The sequence below is a fragment of the Dermacentor silvarum genome, chromosome 11 (assembly GCF_013339745.2).
Source record: "Dermacentor silvarum isolate Dsil-2018 chromosome 11, BIME_Dsil_1.4, whole genome shotgun sequence".
NCBI classification, from domain to species: domain Eukaryota; kingdom Metazoa; phylum Arthropoda; class Arachnida; order Ixodida; family Ixodidae; genus Dermacentor; species Dermacentor silvarum.
In genome coordinates this window covers 97,288,371-97,309,267 of record NC_051164.1, presented here as the reverse complement: position 1 = coordinate 97,309,267, position 20,897 = coordinate 97,288,371, and the positions used below count along the sequence as shown (strand labels likewise).

Sequence of the window (20,897 nt, the reverse complement as noted above, 5' to 3'; positions counted from 1 at the left end):
GATCTGGACGATGAAGGCTTCAGGCTTGTGCGTCACCGCAAGGAGAGGACCGTCGGAATCCCAGTGATTATTACACCTGTCACAGAAGGAGCCGACCTGAAAAAGGTGAATCCCATTGCTCTGTCTACGGAAATTGAAGAAATTCTTGGCGCATCGCCAGTTAGGAGCCGATTTACTGCTCAAGGGGCGCTACTCCTAGATGTACAGACAGAAGAACATGTGAACGCCCTTCTCAGTTGCAAGTCAATCTCAGGGACTGCAATCTCAGCACGAGTGCCAAATTCGTACCTACAAAACACTTGTATTATTAGAGGAGTGCCTAAGTGGTACACTGACGAGGAACTGTTGAACTACCTAAAACCACAAGGTGTTTATCATGCAAGGAGAGTCACGCGACGCGTCCAAACTTCCGAATCCGAATGGGAGTCCAGGCGAACCAGCACCGTGGTTCTAACGTTCGCTCCGAACACAGACCGCCCAGAGAAGATCAACTTGGGCTTCACAAGACACGAGACCATTGACTACGTTGAGACACCACCGCGGTGCTTCAAGTGTCAGCGCTATGGACATGTGGCCAAGTACTGCCGTGGTGATCAGCGGTGTAAGAGATGTGGAGGACCGCATGATTTCAAAACATGCACGTGCAGGGAGAACGTTCTTTGTGCAAACTGTAGTGGTGGTCATCCAGCTAGTTATAGCAAGTGTCCTACGCGGGCAGCGGCAATAAAGCGAAAGAAAACGTTTATCTTGGGGCCAACAGCAAAGGATGAGAAGAATAAGACGAAGAAAAAGACGGAGAGTCGCAGAGAGTCAGATGACATCAAATGGAGTGAAACTGATTTCCCAAGCCTGAAGCCTCCTTCAGGAACCCAGAACACAGTGGTGCCATTGCGCAGCGGACCGGCTAAAGCAGTCAAATCAGTGAACAGAGACCCCATAGAAGAGAAGACTGCTGAACAACCGGAACAGCGAAGCTATGTGTCTGCACTGCAGCGACCCCAATCGCGTTGCGTTGAAAAAACACCACAGGAGGACTGCCAACAGGTGCTACGTGCTCTCTTCAAGGCCCTGCGATCACACATAGAGAAGATGCCAGCGAGCTCGATGAAGGACATGCTCGAAGTAGTCCTGGCTCTCGAGTCAGTGATTCTAAGCTCTGCCTCTTCTTAAAGCACCAAACAATATGGATGTGGTCAGGACACAATGTTCACCGTCTCGCCCAAAGGTGCCACTTATTATGCAATGGAACTGTGCGGGTCTTGCGTGCCATTTACCTGAACTGTCGCTTTTCTTACGCAACATGCCTGTGCCAATATTGGCCCTGTCCGAGGCTGGTCTTCCAAGTTCCAGATCAATTGCTGGTTACGTCGCACATGGAAACCAAAGTATTCCGACATTTCCGAATGGAAGCGCCACGCTATATGTGAGACGTGAAATACCGCATTACGTTCTCCCAGTTCAAGACCTTTGCAGCAGTGCTTTGGAGGTCACTGCTGTACAAGTGCGGCTGGGAAACCGAAGCCTCAGCGTGGCATCCGTGTATGTGAGCTCTCGCCAGAAGGTCTCGATGGGAGAGATCATAAGAGACCTCTGCAGCCGCTGCCCGGCTCCGAGGATTATATGTGGGGACTTTAACGCACACCATACTCTTTGGGGCGACAAGGTGACTGATGCACGTGGGAAGCAAATTGTGAGTGCCTTAGACACTGAGGGACTCTGCGTGGCGAATGACAAACAACCAACGTTTTTTCGACCACCGGCCTCTTACAGTGTCATTGACTTGACATTATACTCAGCAGACATCCTCGCATCGTCAACGACGAGTAAAGATAGAATGGGTAGTGACCATTTTCCTGTCTTCGTCAACATTGCTGGATATAGAACCAACGGCCGAAAATCCTGTCCTGTGACGCATTGGGATACATACAGGGACGGCCTAAGTGAATCATCTGGAGACCTGTTCGCGGACATGCTACGTAGCAAGAGATTAGCTACCGCTGAGCTGAAGCTACCCGACCACTTTCCCGCTCCGGATCTAAAGCTAAAAAATCTATGCGCTGCTCGTAGAAGAGCGGAACGGAGGCTGATGAGGACGAAGGGCGACCCACCAATGAAGACAGTATACAACAGAATTAACGCGGTGATTCGACGTTACACGAAGAAACTAAGAAGAGATCAATGGGCAGCATTTTGTGCAAGCCTATCGGTCTTCACGCCAGTTCCAAGGATATGGTGGGTCGTTAATAACCTTGCTGGAAACTTTCGACCAAACAAGCCATTTGAAGCCCTAGCATTGAAGTTAGGCAAGACGCTCGATTGTCTTGCGAATGCCTTTGCCCAAGTATACTCTTCTGGAAGGTCAGCCGGCACAACCAACCCGCCTCCGCCGCTATCGTCGTCTCCGATGGATGCTCCTTTTACACTGAGAGAGATGGAGCTAGCTATGAGCAGCCTCCGACGTCGCTGTGCGGTGGGACCTGACCGCATAAGTAATCAGATGCTGACGAACCTACCTATTGAGCAACGACGTGACTTGCTGGCATTTTTTAACAAAGTGTGGGCTAGAGGGGATATCCCACATTTATGGAAGGTAGCATGGGTGGTACCGGTTCTGAAGCCTGGAAAGAATCCTGCAGCTCTGGACTCATACAGACCGGTATCGCTGACCTCCTGTGCAGCGAAGCTAATGGAGAAGATGGTGTGCACAAGACTCACTTGGTCTGTCGAGCAGGGTCGAAAACTACCGCCGTGCATGACTGGGTTTCGCCAGCGTCTAAGTGCTCAAGACAATGTGCTAGACCTGCTAAGCCACATAGAACATTACAGTGCGGATGGCCTGTCGACACTTGCTGTTTTTATGGATATTTCCAAGGCTTACGACTACGTGTCTCCAACAGCCATCATCAGCCAGTTACAAGTTATAGGCGTCACGGGTCATCTCTTGCACTTCATACATACGTTTCTCAATGATCGCCGTATCAGAGTCCGTCTTGGTAACACTTTGAGCGATGAAATAGGTATATTTCGCGGCGTGCCACAGGGAAGTGTTTTATCTCCCTTATTGTTTAACATCGCCATGGCTAGCCTCCCAAGAGTACTAAACCATCGAACACCAGTGAAGATATCTATATATGCCGATGATATCTGCATATGGGTCTCCGGCTACCAGCATCGGCGCCTCGCACGAATAGCCCAGGGAGCAGTAAATGCCATTCAAGGCCACTTGGCAACGCTTGGACTATCACTATCAGCAGAGAAATCATCATTCATACTATTTCCTGGAGTTAAAAGAAAATCTACACGCTTGAAGCTGAATATGGACGGATACCACATTCGACAAGTCACCAACGTCCGATTTCTTGGCGTTACCTTGGACCACAGGCTAATCTGGCGCCGCGCTGTTGACCACGTTGTGGCGTCATCGTCACAGAGGCTACATGTGCTCAAGCGAGTCGCTGGCATACGCTGGGGCAACCACCCGACATCGATGCTACGGCTACATACAGCGTTGGTTACCAGTCGGATCCTGTACCAGCTACCCCTGATGTCACCCTCAGATAGCCAATACGAGCGCTTAGAAGCCATCCACAGAAAAGGTATTCGACTTTGCCTTGGAGTCCCTCAGCCAGCGTCGAACAAGAAAGTGCTCTACGAAGCTGAGTCACGCCCTCTGCGACTTCAGGCTTCCCAGAGTCTCATGATCCAGTTACTACGATTGAGTGAGTCTACGCCCGGGAAAGCCCTGTTAAGACGTATAAGTAACAGGCCACGGTCACATTTTTATGCAGCACTGAACACACTTCGCGTCTTAGGATTGCGCTGCTCGAGACAGAGGGAAAAGATAGAACCGCCCTGGACATTCGAGGACATCACATGCGACTTAAGTATACCACGATTGCAGTCAAAGAGCTGCATTCCATCTGCAGAAGCCAAGTCATTAGTCCTACAACATTTGCACACGACTTACCCGAACCACCTACAAGTATACACAGATGGCTCTGTCAAAGTAGACGAAGACCGCTGTGCAGCTGCATTCTGTATTCCCTCTCTGAGATATACATGGTCTGGCCGTCTAGACTGTATGGCCTCGTCGACAGTTGTAGAAGGCGTAGCAATAGCTTCTGCGCTGCGCAAACTAAAGTCTCTGCCTTCGCAGAAGGTGGTTGTCCTTACGGACTCAAAGGCCGCGTTACAACAACTATACCGCGGTCTGCCATCCACCAAGTTCCCACGCAAATCACTAGCCCTTGTGAAAGAACTCAAGAACAAAGGCTTCACGGTAAAGTTTCAGTGGATTCCCTCCCACATTGGTATTACTGGCAACGAAAAAGCTGATGCGCTTGCATACGCAGCGCTCTATCATCCTCCCAAAATCAAGGCTCCAAAGAGTAATCAAGTGAAAAAATCGGACATTCGAAATCACTTTGGGTCGCTTTGGGTTCCACCACATATGCCCTGCGTAACCAAGAGATTTCATCGAGAGGAAGCATCACTTTTATATCGAATCAGGACAGGATCTGCTAGTACACCGGCCTGGTTATTTAAGACGGGACGAATCAATTCTCCGAACTGTACGGCATGTGACGAGACAGGAGATATTGAACACTTTCTGTGGTCATGCCAGCAATTCCAAGTTGAAAGGGACGCTCTCCTGGAGAATCTACAAAAAAAGGACCTTCCGCATGCGTGCCTGCAACACCTTGTATTTCCCGAGGGATCAGTTATAGCCCGCACAGAAACTTCACGTCTCCTTATGGAATTCTTAAGAGAGACTGGTTTGATGGACATATGGTGAAACCATTCAGCGATATTGTAAGAGACGCTCAGGCGGAGCAATTGCCGGCCTTGATCGCCAGGCTAAACCCGCCTGTTGCTACAATCCACCACCACCACCACCACCACCACCACCACCACCGGGCTTTTATATGCACAGGTGCTCGGCACGCGCTCGTGCCACTGCTCCCGCGTTCGTCGTCGTCGTCTGCTTCCACAGCTGGCTGCGTTGCCGCTAATCATTCCAGCGTAGAATTTCACTTCTCTTCTGTCGTCGCAATAGAGAGGCATCGTTTACGGGTGTATGAGCCATTTAATGTCTTATGTAACGGACAGATTTAATTTTGAAGGAATTTCATGGAAATCCATCCATAATGAACGCGCTCGGGAAAGGCCTCGTCGTCGACGTGCCGATTTTAGAGTGAGGGCTTTCGAAGCTCAGGCGAAATGTCACCGAAGAGCCGCCGACCCAGACAATTTCAATGTCGGAATTAGTATTCACAAGAAATGATGTAAGACTTTTTTATGCCTAACAAGACAGCGCCTCCTCTGTCGCAAGTGCGACCACACCTATATGTATTATAGATAGTTAAGACAATTATTTAAATGCCAGATACTGCAGGATACAGCCAAGTATCAGCGAAAGTGATAACATCGGAGTCAGCATCATCGAGATAACTTGAAATGAGATCGCGCTTAGACATCAGGCTACGTGTGTTAGCAAATGGCACTGATAATTAAGGAACGTTACGAAGTGGTTTTACTGTTAGATGAGAACTAGCACACGTGCCTCAACGCAGCCATCTGTTTAACTCGACGACAGCGTTAGTGATGCCATCATAGACGTACGTTCCAGAGCCGATTTCGTAGTTTGTCAACCGAAAGCTTAAAGGACTTATTCTGTGTTTTCGCAAATTCAATTAGCTTCTCTCTGATCTGCCTAGTTGCCAGCGAAAAATCTTCTCGGCCTGAGAACGCTGTCCCCTTAAGCTTCGGGCCACAAGACAGAATGCGCTCTTTATCTTTGAAGGAGGTTATCTTGGCGATGACAGGCCTTCGTTTTCCGCCGACAAATCTACCAAGTCGATGCACGCGCCCAAATTGTGGACCTGTTAATGTAACGCCCAGCTTTTCTGACCAAAATTTGATTTACTGTTCGGACGCTGCCCAATCCTTCTTGGGATCATCACGAGGCCGGAAAGAAAAAAAAAAAAGGAAAAGAGATTAGAACGCCGCAATCTGTTTTCCGTGTCGTTACATTTGGATGTAATGGCCGTCATTTGGTTTGAAACGACGCGGACAGCATCAGAATTTCTCCTGGTTTCCACATTGCCCGGTGATGTTTTCTATATAGTCGCCACTCTATTGCGTTTAGTTGCTTAATTTCATCATAAGCAGCAGCTTGCTTTTCAGCACTACTCTTTAGCTTTGTTAACAGAGCGGCAAGGTCATTTTCAAGCTTTTGTGTGGTGTTCAGGACCTGGGCAAATACATCGGACTCGGCCTTGTTCTTGGGACCAGGATTTTAGAGTCTACGTCACCCGAAAGTAAGAGATCAAATAAAAGGCGACACATTCCAGATGAAAAGTTGTTCGTCTGTTGCAGCAAATCAGTCAGACATGGTGCACGACGCCGCTAGCACACTGTAATTACTGGTCCAGTTCCGTGGTTTTCATTGAAAAAAAAAAAAAAAGTTGGATGTTCTCCTCTTGGGAGGCTTAGGCCCGGCCATAATAAAGTGCTGGTTCTACAATAAACGTTTATTCCTCCTCCTTGGATGTTCTGTCCACTTTATGGTTTCTGTCTTGTTCTGTTATGCGCGAAGTTTTCACAGCCGCGGTGGTTGCTTAGTGGCGTTTCGCTGCAAAGCACGAGGTCGCGGGATCAAATCCCGGCCGCGGCGGCCGCATTTCGATGTGGGTGAAATACAAAAAAAAAAAAAAAATCTACCAGCCTTTTCCCTGTCGAGAAAATGGGGGTAAGCGAAGCTTGTCGTGTGTGTGCCTGACCTACTGCTTTTCCTGCCCTTTCGTACTATACACTTGTCCTTCCCTTTCCTTCTACTTTTCCTTCCCTTTCGCGCAACTTTCAAACTTCGGCTACGGAATCCCTCGTGGTCGGGTCGGCACCTCTATGGGTATGTCGACAGCGGTGGACCAAGTCTACGGTTGTCGTTTGCGTTCGATGTCTCGTGTTTGCTCGGCGGCGTGGTTAGCAGCATTCGCCCGCCATTGCCGCTTGCGATTCTTCGAAATTAAATTGCTTCAAAATAAAATCTCCCTGTCGCGTAAGACAATGAATGGGTCATACCCCTTTAAACGCGGCCTCCCCAATACGACGACAGAAGAGAAGTGAAATTCTACGCTGGAATGATGAGCGGCAACGGAGCCAGCTGCGGAAGACGACGACACTCGAGCCAGTGCTCATGGTGATAGTTTTCCGCGTACACCGACCCCGACACACACGACCCGCCGTGGTTGCTCAGTGGCTATGGTGTTGGGCTGCTGAGCACGAGGTCGCGGGATTGAATCCCGGCCACGGCGGCCGTATTTCGATGGGGGCGAAATGCGAAAACACCCGTGTACTTAGATTTAGGTGCACGTTAAAGAACCCCAGGTGGTCGAAATCTCCGGAGTCCCCCACTACGGCGTGCCTCATAATCAGATCGTGGTTTTGGCACGTAAAACCACATAATTTAATTTTTAATTTTGACCCCGACACAAGTGAGCCATATAAAGCTCCGCTTTAAAAACGCCGGTGTACCATGCATGGGGTGCACGTTAAAGAACCCCGGGTGGTCAGAATTAATCCGGAGCCCCTCACTTCGGCGTGCCTCATAATCAGATCGTGGTTCTGGCACATAAAACCCCAGAATTTAAGTTATCAGGTACCGTTAATACGTACAAGCTCAAATTCCCTATACCCTGTTTCTCGCTAAACAGCTTCTTTCACACGATCTGTTGATATCGGATACATCCTGCAGTTCTCCCAAACAAGAAAGGTTATCATGCCTATATACGTGGCACTGCACTCTAAGTTCTTTTTACGGACACGAAATATGAATCACGCAGTCTAATCGCGCGATGAAAATTTTGCAAGTGAGCTTCTCCATTAGGCTTCGGTCAGTGCAGTGATGCCTGCTTGCGGGGCTTACCTTCTTGAGTGCAAAGAAATATGTGAATTGCACAGTAATTCTGGACCCAGCCTTAGTGTTTCGCCGTTGCCATCAGACGCAGTACCTGCTGAAGTCTGAAGTCGTGAGTTTTGTTGAAAAAGCGGCAAAGAGTACTGAGCCCTTGTGACTCCGGGGAAGCTATGACGGGCAACATTTTGTTTATTGCCTGCGCCATATAACTCCAATTTCCGCGTTGTTCATTTTATGGTGTTCAGCTGTTGCCGACATTACCGAGTCTGTGTGCTAGTGCGTGTCACCTGTTTTTCTCCATTTTCTCGCATTGTATCATCCCTTAGCATATATTACTGGAGCATTCGAAGCCCGTAGCTAGGCTAACCTCTCAGTTAATAAATGTACTCGATCTGTAACGTATTGTAACGTACTTGTCGATGTATGTGGTGTCACCATGTGAAGTACAGTACGAAAAGAGACAATGACGAGAAAGAAAACGACGAAAACAGTCTCGATGTGAGCTTGTTGGTCGTTCATCTTGCAACGAGCGAGTTGTAGCGTGGACAAGGGATTTGTGCACAAAATTGCCTAGAACCAAAGTGCAGCGAGACACCATCAGAATTGGAGGACGCTTAAGCTTCGCCTTTAAGAGTGGAACGCGATAGCATTCAAAGATCCCTGGCTCCTTAGCAGGCTTTTTTCTCGTATATTAAAATTACAATCCGACGCTATCATGTCTGTAGGTTGTGGTTAAGTCGTACTTTACGATTTTTCTCACGGATTTTACTTTGAAAAATTAAATTTCTGTCCACTAACGCCTTGCGCTACGCGCAGGGCCCGCCCGGTCGGGGTGGTTCGGGATAATGTCGTTCGGCATGATTATTTACGGAAGACGCCGATGCTTACCCCGGCGCCGACGCCGGATTTTCTGCGACACGGGGCCCTTAACGTTGTCGCGTTAAAACTATTCAACACGTTATCAGCTGAACCATGTGGGAATACCGTTGGCTCTTGCGGCTCCTGGGCAGCAATTATCGTTATTGTCATTATTATAACCCACAATCTCCTTATTTTTTTTCTATGGTGTCAGTCGGGCAGGCCCTGGTGTAGGCGCCCTCTCCAAGCCGAGTAGCTGGCGTCAATAGGTGGTGTATAAGGCGTGACGGACTCGTCATCTATGGCGTGTCTGTTCGAACGGGTTGGTAGAGTGACGTCACGCGGACTTGCTGCCGTTGGCGGCTATCTGCTGTACTAATCCGTTAAAACTAAACACGCCAAGGATGAGAAGGCCGCCTTTGACAAATATTTGTCCACCTATCGAAACGTCGGCCAGTCTGTCTTAGGCGCTTACCAATGTTTGTCCAACTTTTATCTAACAGTGTGTTTCCGTATGTCTACCCCCATATTCCTGAATATATATTTTCAAGGTTGTCTTCTTAGCGGACTTCTCACGGGTTTGAATTATGTGAGTATCGTGTAACCGCTTTCAGAAAAGAAAAACGACCATTTCACGCCTGCAGAGCGTCGTCGCTAGTCGCAAATGAACCAAATGAAGGTCTGAACAAGGCACGAAGCGATAATTACTTGCATTGTCACTAGAATTACCGGTACGGGCGTAATTAGCATCAATGTAGTCTAACATAACCACATTGTGTTATACTCCTGTAAAGGGTGCACCGCTGTCGATATAGGCATGCTGAGGCAAAGCCGCTGTACGTTACACTTCTTGGAAATTCAGCGAGTTCGCTATTTTGTTTTATTGGTCATCAATTTGACGGGTGCAAATAAAGTCACTTCTCTCCCTCAATAAAGTTTCTCTCTCTCTCTCTCGCTTGAATAAAGCAGGGCTCGTGCCAGGTAATGGCGTCTGGCAAGAGGCTTCGCCGGTACCCACAATTAAGAAGCGATAATGTAAAAGAAGCGAGTACGTAAAATTAATGCTATACGGCCGTAAAGTGCCTATATAGTCGAAATTTAGCCACTTTGTGCCCTAGTCAGCAGTATCCGTGAAATCGGCCCACCTGGCCTCTTGATAAAAAAAAAAGGGTCAACCAAGTGTCGACGCTAAATAAAACAACGTCGACGTACTTGCGCGTCAGATACGATACAAACGAGATACGAAATGAGTGAATAATGAACATGAAAAAGAGAAGGAAAGAGACAAAATAGCGATGTAATCATCGAATCATTTGAACAACCACGTAGGTCGACCTTGTCTTCTTAAGCGTCTACGTTTCGTTACATCTTTTTATTGTGTGGTCCCTATGCCAGTTCTTTGTGCTTACTAATTTAGCGAAACACTTTTGTCCACGCCTATTGCACTTCACGTAAAGTTGACGCTGAAGAAAGGGGAGTAGATAGAACGAAGATCGATCAAGTACGCTGGAGATAGAGGAAAATAAATGCATGAAGACAGAAACGACAAGAGTATATCAGAAGGTAATAAGTGGAGACATAATTACTGCACGAGCATATCGAATGAGAGCGACTATATGTTAAAATACAAGCGCAAAGTAAAAAAAAGTAAAAGGCACCGAAAGTTAAAAGTAATGAAAAGGGCAAGAGAAAGCGCCTCAACAAGCAAAAGAAATGACGTCACAATATAGAAAAATAATAGAACAAAATAACTAAGAAAGCCTACTTCGGTACGCCTAAGCACTGAACGGGTTCTCAATAGGTCTACTTATTAACTGTTAGCACAAGGCACGGGTACTTGGAGATCGTTTGGTCCTGCAGTGGACATAAATAGGCTGATGATGACGTTGATTAAAGGTTACGACTCTCTTAGTTTGTGCATTCATTCGCACAGAATTAATCAAAACAAGGTCCAACCAAACAAACACACACAAAAAGAATTGAAAATACTTGGAGAAAAACGAAACATGCAAGGGAGCACGAAGCCGATCGCTCAACCATGAAGCAGAAAAAAAGGAAAAGTTTCCTCCCGAGCTTCTTCATTCACTCTAACAACGCCCCCTCGATGAAAGGAATTCCACGGCTCGGCGCGCGATGAGGTGCCTCAGATTTAGCGTTCCCCTTAATCCTCCGCGATCCGCACTTATAACCCTTTGAACAGCGCCATATGGGCGCAGGGAGGCGACAAAAGCAGCGAGGGGAGAACAAAGGGTTGGGCAAAGTCAGGAAAACAAACGCGTTTTTCCAACAAGTGCGACGACGACGACGCCGGCGCCAAAGTTTCCGCCCACGGTGCGTCTCCCCCCTCCCCCATCGTCCCCTTTCCGCCCTGTCCCTACACCACCACATTTCCACGTGAGCCAACCTTTTCATCCCCGTCGTCATCGCAGCCGCATTCTTCCCCCGTCCTCACATCGGGATAATGGGGAAAAAGAGAAGAGTGTCGCTTCTCGTACCATTCTTTCGTTGCCGCCGTATATGTACACGTCGTCGTCGTATAGTGTGTCGCTCAGGAAGGTCGTCGAGGAACGAAAAAAAAAAAAGAGAAGGGAGAGGAGGGGGGTAGTCGAGGGAAGAGAACGGGAGGACCGTTCCCATCGTGCTCCCTCCATTGGCGGGCCGGAAGGTTTCGAGAGGCGGGCTCTCCCGGTCGTGGGCGGGGCTTGGGGACAGAAACGGGCGTTTCCTTCGCAGTTGCGGGGGAAATCTTGCCGGCGCGTCCGTTGAAAAAGTAATACACGTCGCCGGGCGGTCACAGAAACTGGTGCCGCCGGCAGGGTGAGTCCCGTAACAGTCTCGAGACGTCGACGAAGCACGCCGGCGGGCTACTCCGATCGGCTCTGGCTTTGGTGTGGTGCGGTGCATGGTGGCAGCAGCGGTGGTGGTCGTCGTCGCCGTCCGCTGCTAAGCTGGAAGCTTCTGCCGCCTCAGCATTTCTCCGGCTGGTCGGAGGAGGAGGAGGAGGCGCGGCGAGCCGCGGTCGACGACCGGGTCGGCCATGAGCACCAGTAGCGGTGGGTCTTCGGGCTTGGGCCCCCAGCCGGCTACGGTGGCCGCTGCGGGCCTTCTGGGCCTTCGCGTCGGGGTCGCCGGCAGCGCGGCGGCGGGTCTTCCCATTGCGGAGCGGTACCAGAGGACGCCCAAGTGCGCCCGTTGTCGCAACCACGGGGTCGTGTCGGCGCTGAAGGGGCACAAGCGCTACTGCCGCTGGCGGGACTGCGCCTGTGCGAAGTGCACCCTGATCGCCGAGAGACAGCGGGTGATGGCGGCACAGGTGGCCCTCCGGAGACAGCAAGCGCAGGAGGAGAACGAGGCCCGCGAGCTGAGCCTGCTGTACGGGTGCCACGACGGGCTGCTGGCCATGCACCGTGCCGGATACACGTTCTCGGCGGCTATGGCCCAGCTGCTGGCCAGGGACGCCGCGGCTGCGGCGGCGGCCGCCGCGGTCGCCGCCGGAGGTGGGGGCTCGCCCTCGCCGACGGCCACGACGTCGTCACCGCCGCACGGCGGTGGACGCCTGGCTGCAGCCGCGCCGCCTGCCGTTGCCGCTGCCACAGGTGTGTGTCTGTGTGTGTGTGTGTAAACTGTATACACGCTGCACGCTGTGGGTACCCTATGGGCAAATGCCAGTCCGACAGTTGCGCTAAGTCATACAGGCAGCTGTTGTTGAGCGTTCAAAGCAGTTTGTGATTTAGGCTGTGTTAAAAGGGCATGCCGCTCGGGACAATGTATCGCCATGTCCATCATTGCGGCTGTTGCTGTACTGGTATCTGAAATGGTTGTCTGCATACTGTTCTGCTAATGGTTCATTGAGCACTCATCACTGGCTCGCCCGTGATTGAATTTGCCATTACTTCAACGGGAAGGGGTATTAGTTTTCGCGATTGGTATACATGAGGCAATCGATTACACGTAGTTCCGATGGTACATCTTGCATTCCACGTTGATTACGTTCCACTTTGCCCTGAGGTTGTATGTCCTGTGCTTTAGGTAATGCCACAAGGTCGCATGTTGTCCGCCGCCACTGTCCACGAGGCAGGTCTCCTCGTGGTGTTATGAAAGCAACCTCGGCGTTCTCGTTGGTGTACTCATGACGACTTTCCTACGCAAACTTGGCAAACTACGCAAACTTGGGCAAACTGCGCGTAATACCGCGCAGTTTTCCCCGTCCAAAGTTAGCTAGGCAACTCGCTGCACATTACTGCTCCTTCAGTGCTAGCGCTACAATTATGGCGAGCTACTTGCTTAAGAGGACTGACTATCGACTATTCTTAAGTAATAGGTGAGGCTGCTTCAGTGGGGCGCGGGACATCTACTAGCATCCGTCAAAATGGATCAGTTTCATTTATTTTTATTTCGCGCCAAAACGCCAACGCCCGTCCGTCAGTGTGATGTCACGAATTTCAACGTGTTGTTTCGCATTTGAGCCGTTGTGGCACGGTAAAAGTTCTTGACATTTTCTAAGTTTAGTCCATGGTCATTTCATAACACACAGTGTAGTCCATCTTTACCAATAACATATTAACTAGGCCCTAGCAGACGGCGTCAAGATCCATGACGTCACTGGAGGGCTGATGCGGCAGCTCCAAGGCGGTGTAGCCGCTTGCCTTTCGTTCTTGCGTCTTTTCTGGTGTATACCACATACCGCTTCTCCCGATAAGAACATACACTTCCCACGGTAAAGAGGGACATTGTTAATTTGCTATTGTAGAAGGGTTAATAATCAATTGGTTATTAATCAATACTGTTCGAGTTATTTTTCTATTTCATTATCACCAGCCTATTTTTATGTCCACTGCAGGACGAAGGCTTCTCGAAACAATTTCCAATTACCCCTGTCTTGGGCTACCTCATTCAAACTTGCACCTGCAAATTTCCTATCTTCATCACCCCCGCCTAGTTTTCCGCCGTCCTCGACTGCGCTTCTCTTCTCTTTGTATCCATATTGTAACTCTAATGATCCGCCTGCTATCTACCCTATACGCATTTCATGAACTGCCTATAGCTCCATTTTTTACTCCTAATGTCAACTAGTATATCGGCTGTCCCCGTTTGCTCTCTGATCCACACGTACCGCTCTCTTCCTGTCTCTTAACGTCACGCCTAGCATTTTTCGTCCCATCTCCCTTTGTGCGGTCCTTAACTTGTTCTCGAGCTTCTTTGTTAACCTCCAAGTTTCTGCCCCATATGATAGCACCGGTAGAATGCAATGATTGTACACTTTTCTTTTCGACGACAGTGGTAAGCTCGCAGTCAGGATTTGGTAGTGTCCGCCGTATGCACTACAACCCAATTTTATTCTTCTGTAAATTTCTTTTTTCATAATCAGGGTCCCCTGTGAGTAATGGACCTAGATAAACGTACTCCTTTACAGACTCTAGAGGCTGACTGGCGATCCTGAATTCTTGTTCCCTTCACAGGCTATTGAACATCTTTGTCTTCTGCATATTCATCATCAACCCAACTCTTATACTTTCTCGGTTAAGGTCCTCAATCATTTGTTGCAACTGATTTCCAGTGTTGCTAAACAGGACAATCCCATCTGTAAATTGCAAGTGGCTGAGATATTCGCCGTTGATCCTCACTTCTAAGCCTTCCCAGTATAGCTTGAATACTTCTAAGCATGCAGTGAATAGCATTGGAGTATTGTCTCCTTGCCTGACCCCTTCCTTGATAGGTAACTTTCTACTTTTCTTCAGAACCGAGGTAGCTGGGGAATCTTTGTAGATATTTCCCAAGATATTCACGTATGCCTCCTGTACTCCTAGATTACGCAGTGGCCCCTTGACTGCTCCTATCTATACTGAATCAAATACCCTTTCATAAGCTATGAAAGCCATACATAGAGGTTAATTGTACTCAGCGGATTTCTCTATTACCTGATTGATGACATGGATATGATCCATCGTAGAATATCCCTTCCTGAAGCCAGCCTGTTCTCTTGGTTGGCTGAAGTAAAGTGTCGCCCTGATTCTATTGGAAATTTATTTATTTATTAGTATACCCTCAAGACCCAAAGGGCGTTACGGAGGGGGTGGGTACAATGTAAATAAAAAAAACAATAAAAGGAATTCACAGGAAAAAAAACATTAGTTTGCAGCTACACCAGTACGTGTTCAGTAATCTGTTCAAAATTATTTTGGTGAATATTTTATACAAAACTGCAAGCAAGCTAATGGGATTACATTTTTCAGTCCTTTATGTCTCCCTTCTTATGGATTAGTGTAATGTTGCCATTCTTCCAGCTCTCTGGTACGCTTGAAGTCATTAGGCATTTCGTATAAAGGGCCGCAAGCTTTTCAAGTATGATATCTCCTCCATCTTTGATTAAATCTACTGTTATTCCATCTTCTCCAGCAGCTTTTCCCCTGGTCATGTCTTTCAAGGCCTTTCTAACTTCATCGCTAGTTATAGAAGGAGCCTCTGTATCCTGTTCATCACTACTTCGAATGAAAGTAGCTTGGCTGCTCTGGGTACTGTATAGGTCAGTATAGAATTCTTCCGTTGCTTTTACTATGTCATCAAAATTGCTGATGATATTACCCTGCTTATCTTTCAGTGCATATATCTTGCCTTGTCCTATGTCATATACCACGTTTTCTTCTCACTGATTTCATGCTGCGTCCATATTTCACTGCTTCCTCAATCTTTTCCACGTTATAATTTCGAATATCTCTTACTTTCTTCTTGTTGATCAGTTTTGAGAGTTCAGCGAATTCTATCTGATCTCTTGAGTCGGCCACTTTAATGTTCTGTGGTTTCTTTATTAGGTCCTTTGTTACTTGGGAGAGCTTACCTACTGATTGTCTTAGTGCCTTACCTCCCACTTCAATTGCTGCTTCTGATATCAACCTAGTTATGGTTTCATTCATTACCTCTATGTTGTCTTTATCTTCCTGTTCTAAAGCTGCATATTTGTTTGCGAGCACCATCCTGAATTGGTCTGATTTTACCCTGACTGCGTCTAGGTTGGCCTGTTTCTTCTTGACTAATTTTACTCTTTTTTCGAATTGAGAGAAATCCTAGACCTCACTAACCTATGGTCACTGCACATTATCCTACCTAACACTTGTACATCCTGCACTATGCTGGGATCGGCAGAGAGTATGAAATCTATTTCATTCCTTGTCTCTCCATTAGGGCTTTTCCAGGACTACTTCCTGTTGCTGCGCTTCCTGAAGAAGGTATTCATTATTCGGAGCCTATTCATTTCCGCGAATTCTACCAGCATATCTCCTCTAGTGTTCCTAGAATCGATAGCGTAGTTGCCAATTTCTTGTTCACCAGCCTGATTTCCCTCCACTTTTGCATTGAAGACGCCCATGACTACAGTATACCGTGTTTGTACCTTTCTCATCGCTTGTTCAACATCTTCGTAAACCTGTTGTATTTCTTCATCATCGTGACTGGAGGTTGGAGGGTAGGACCTCCATTCTATACCTCGTATTCAGCTTGATTACGACGACTGCTACCCTCTCATTAATGCTGTAGAATTCATTAGTGTTGCCCGCTGTGTCTTCATGGATTAGAAATCCTATCCTGTATTCTCTCTTATGTGGAAGACCTTTGTAGCAGAGGTCCAGTTCTTACCTCGCTAAGGTCAATAATATCCGAAGTAATCCCTAATAATTACTCAAACAGCCCTGTTAAGCTAGCCTCACTCGAGAGGGCGCGCGTGTTGAACGTTTCCAGGTTCAGTTTCCAGTGGCGGCCTGTCCGGACTCAGAGATTCTTAGCCCCCTCTGCCGCGTCGCAGGTCCGACCACCGCCTTGCTCAAGTGCTGCGCAGCCGTTGCGGACTGAGGGCCTTGAGTTAATTGCAAGAGTCACGAGAGAGGTAGTGGCCAAGTACTCCGTTTCTATTTAGTGCCCCTCTAAGTTTATTTGCCCTTAGAATAATGCAAAAATAGGTGCGCGCCCAGAGAAAAGAGTATTTGGAGGCGAAGACATGCAGGATATGCCTGTCGAGGAAACTTGCAGGGAGCTGACTGAGCCTCGCAGTAAGTTTCACCTCAGTACCCGCGTGCGCCGTCACGTGCGCGTGGCTTGAAAGACAAAAAACGGTGGCAGCGGCGCATGCTCCTTTCGAGACGTTTCGAGAAGTGCACTCTTCACCATCACATTACTCAGTGGCGCACCGACGGGGGGGAGGGGGGGGGGGGAGGGGGTTATAACCCCCCTCCCCCTGAGGCCGACCTAACGCCCCCTTTTGTTTAACCCCTTTTCTTTCCTTGCGCATTTGATTACTGCAACTAAGATGTAAGACGCGCAATCGTCTGCACAATCGCAAAAAGCGCATTTTTTGACAATTTCCCATGAAGAAATTGAAATTAGTGCTGTTTATATGGTATTGGCAAACTGTCAACTCCCCCCTGGCAGAGATCCTGGGTGCGCTACTGACATTACTACCCCAGACAAGTGAATGAACTCTAAGCAACGTCTACGCGAATTAAAAAAATTATCAACCTCAGACTCGCGAAGCCCATTCAGGGGCATAACTTTTGAAGCCAGTTTTTATTACCGACTGGTATATTATGAACGTGAACACACTATTTTTCGTTCAAGTACCCCGGCTAGGTGCATGAGGCAGCATCTCCAATCTATAGAGAAAGTAACAGCCTCCTTTTCATTCTTGTCATAAAAAGCCTTTTTATTGGCCAATAGACATAGATGAAAATCTCACTTCGCGTGGTACGTTGGTTTGTTCATGCTGCATCCTCTACTTTCGTGTCAACTTACAGTAATTGAGAGGTACTTGATGGTTGCCTTTTGCCGTCTGTGACGACACAACGCCCTAGACTGAATAAGTGGAAATTTTCACAAAAGCTTACAGCACTAGGGCGCCTAAACCACTTTCACACAGTTCCGCATGATTCAGACTTTAATCCGCGGTCGGATATTTTACTTAACTGCAGCTGAGATAATCCTTACACGAAATAAAAGCAATGCACCCAATTGAGTATACTATGTTACTGAACAGGTTATTTATATTGTTTATCCATTGTTTTTAATGGAAACATGGCGTAAGATGTCTGCAGATATATGCATTTTTTCAAACTATACGTAAGCGTTGACTAGTGCATAACTTATCAGCTTGGGCGAGTTGGATATTCATGGCAAAAGAAGCACAGCGGCTGAAGACGGGTCACAGACGCGCACGGTGCCGTGTGCGTCTTTTGTTTCGGTGTCCTTATATCCCCTTCCCTATGTGCAGGGTAGCAAACCGGACATGTCTCTTGGTCAACATTCTTGCCTATCGTTTTTTTTTCTCTTGCGTCCCCGTCTTCCGCGCTCTGCTCGCCTTGCAGCTCAAAGATACACCATATATTATCTACACCAAAGCACATGTAAACAGAAAATAATATACATAAATGCCGAAAGCCAGTAGTTATTGGTGGAACAAGCCGACAGGCATCACTCGTTACCGCAAAGCGAAACAAAATGCACCGTGAACAAGCATGCGATTCATCCTTGGCAAAGTCGCGACAAACTGGTATAGGGCGAGCGCAGCTTAAGCTTGCGGGTTAACGGGTCAATACCGGACACGTGCTAGATGACAGGGCGGGCACTAAATGTTAAGTGCTTTATTCGCCGAAACAAGACAGGTAAGCCTTCGCATCGGAATGCGCCCAGCGGTCAAATGAAGCTCACAACAATGTGAGAGAAGGCTGGAATCTGATGCTTAATGTAGATTACCAGAGGCTTAACGAATGCAGTCTTCGCCACTCAATGTGAAAAGCATGCAAGAGTTTTCGTGCTAACGTGTCGTTACTTCTTCGTATGTAGGCTAATCTTATGAAATCAGGTCTCATGCGCTTGTTAAGCGGCGCTGAGCATGGCTAAGGGTGCGTTACATCTTCATTCTTCACTGAAAATTCACGCTCCTGTGTTCGGTCATTGACCCAAAGTCCGATTTGACCTGTACCTATATGTTTTCCATAAAGGCAAAGGCGTAGAATACATAACACCGTGTATGCACTTTACTTGCGGTCTGGGGTTATAACATGAACGAGATCGTTCACAAAGTCTCCTTCAGCATAAACGAGACTTCGATTAAGGGATGCACAGAGTGTTCGACTCATGGGGCAAGAAATAAGAAAACTTATGGTTGGATTTGAGTCCCAAATGTGTAAAGCAAATGGTGGAGGGCTCGGTTTTCACCGGTACTTTGTCACTTGAGCTGGGCGCCCTTAACCATATCTGTCATTTCGAAGTGCTGCAAGCGCTATTGACACCTCTTAAGTCGTGTTCGGAGACATGGCGATGTGGTGTCGAACCCAGGGTCAAGAAATGTATGGTGCAAATGTTTTGATGAGAATCCCAAGACGCCATGGAGCTGTACATATCTTGTCTTTACAGTATATTTCACAAGGCTAAAATTCGAATACTAAACCATTTACTGGAACACACGCAAGCTATTCTTGAGTGCATCGGTGGCTCATCAAGGCCTGGACAGGAGAAATTACACTAGCGGAATATATATTGTGCAGCATCTTGAACTACTTAGTAATCTGCTTATTCAAGTTAATCATGTACAACAGTATCAATCACAATGCTGTGGCCTATCGTCAAATGACCTTCGCCGATCTTCTACGTGCGGTTGTTTTGCGTCATGCTGCCATAGAAATGTACCTGTAAGGATAAGCACGTGCCCGCCATGACAGTTGCTGAATCAGTCCATTCATCGCACAGAGTTTTTACAGAGGCATGCGTTTAGGTAAATTGTACATGCGTATATGGACTACAAGAAATATTTACAGAAGAATAAAATTGGGTTGGAGTGCATACGGTTGGCATTAACAAGTCCTGACTGAGAGCGTGCCACTGTCGTTGAAAAGAAAAGTGTACAATCATTGCATTCTACCGGTGCTAACATATGGGGCAGAAACTTGGAGGTTAACAAAGAAGCTCGAGAAAAAGTTAAGGACCGCACAAAGAGCGATGGAACGAAAAATGTTAGGTCTAATGTTGAGAGACAGGAAGAGAGCGGTGTGGATAAGAGAGCAAACGGAGATAGCCGATATTCTAGTTGATATTATGGGGGAAAATGGAGCTGGGCAGGCCATGTAACGTGTAGGATGTATAACCGGCGGACCATTAGAGTTACAGAATGGGTACCAATAGAAGGGAAGCGCTGTCGAGGACGGCAGAAAACTAGGTGGGGTGATGAAGTTAGGAAGTTTGCAGGCGCAAGTTGGAATCGGCTGGCGCAAGACAGGGGTAATTGGAGATCGCAGGGGGAGGCCTTCATCCTGCAGTGGACATAAATGTAGGCTGATGATAATAATACGGACTATACTGTACTTTTTAGGAACCTGCTAGTTTCCATACTTGACCAGCAAAATTGACCAGCATGGACGTTTCATCAGCCTCTCATTATTCTGCTTGCGCTATAATGTGTAGAATGGATCCGTGCGAAGCGTTAAATACCTGATCGTCGTGCAGTGCAGGTGGTAAATGTGTTTATTTGAATTACACGATATCCCCCCCCTCTCGGCTGTTGTAGTTTGCGATAGAAGGGGGCAAAATGGCAGTTCGAGCATTTTGCCGGGGAAATGAACAGGTCCCAACACGTTACGCGTTCTGCACTGAATCGAGGGCGTTCGGCAGTGAAAAAGCAGCACTTGTTGCACTTTTAACAGTTTTACACAACCTTGCTATAGGTGTTCTGAATGTTCCTCGCGTCCGAAAGCTCAACCTGAGAAATGCTTTCCAAAAGGCGTGTCCATGTTTTGATATTGTCGAGGCGGCCTTGGCATTCTCGGTCTCTTATATAGTTCCATATATATGCTTCTCGGATCTCGAGCGCTTTAGTTTTGAAGTTCGCGCCGCCTAACTTCCACCTCTTAGTCTTGCATCTCACCTTTATTCATTGTAATTCGAACGAGAGTGACGTAGCAGGTATTCATAAGCGAGTACCTACACTTGCAAGAAAGGCAGAAGTTTTGCTTGATGCAAATGCGAGCTCTGCACCCTATACTCAGCAGGAAAAATATATCCCAGGCGTATGTACAGACAAAAACTAAGGCGAAAAACACCGGCGAAAAAAACCAAGACGCAGGACCAGAGGGAGGCAAACACA

The 20,897-nt window shown here is 47.7% G+C and overlaps 1 protein-coding gene across 2 annotated transcripts in view; it reads left to right on the top strand.

The window, feature by feature from the left end:
* The window catches only part of LOC119432765 (doublesex- and mab-3-related transcription factor A2-like), a 66,082-nt gene that overhangs the window by 21,112 nt on the left and 24,073 nt on the right, over positions 1–20,897 (top strand). For both annotated transcript variants that reach the window (XR_007464437.1, XM_049659054.1), the window contains exon 2: positions 11,574–12,372. Coding sequence is in view for 1 of the 2 variants with exons in the window: in XM_049659054.1 (XP_049515011.1) it covers positions 11,814–12,372 (559 nt within the window). In the remaining variant the exon portion in view is untranslated. The remainder of the gene's footprint in view (positions 1–11,573; positions 12,373–20,897) is intronic.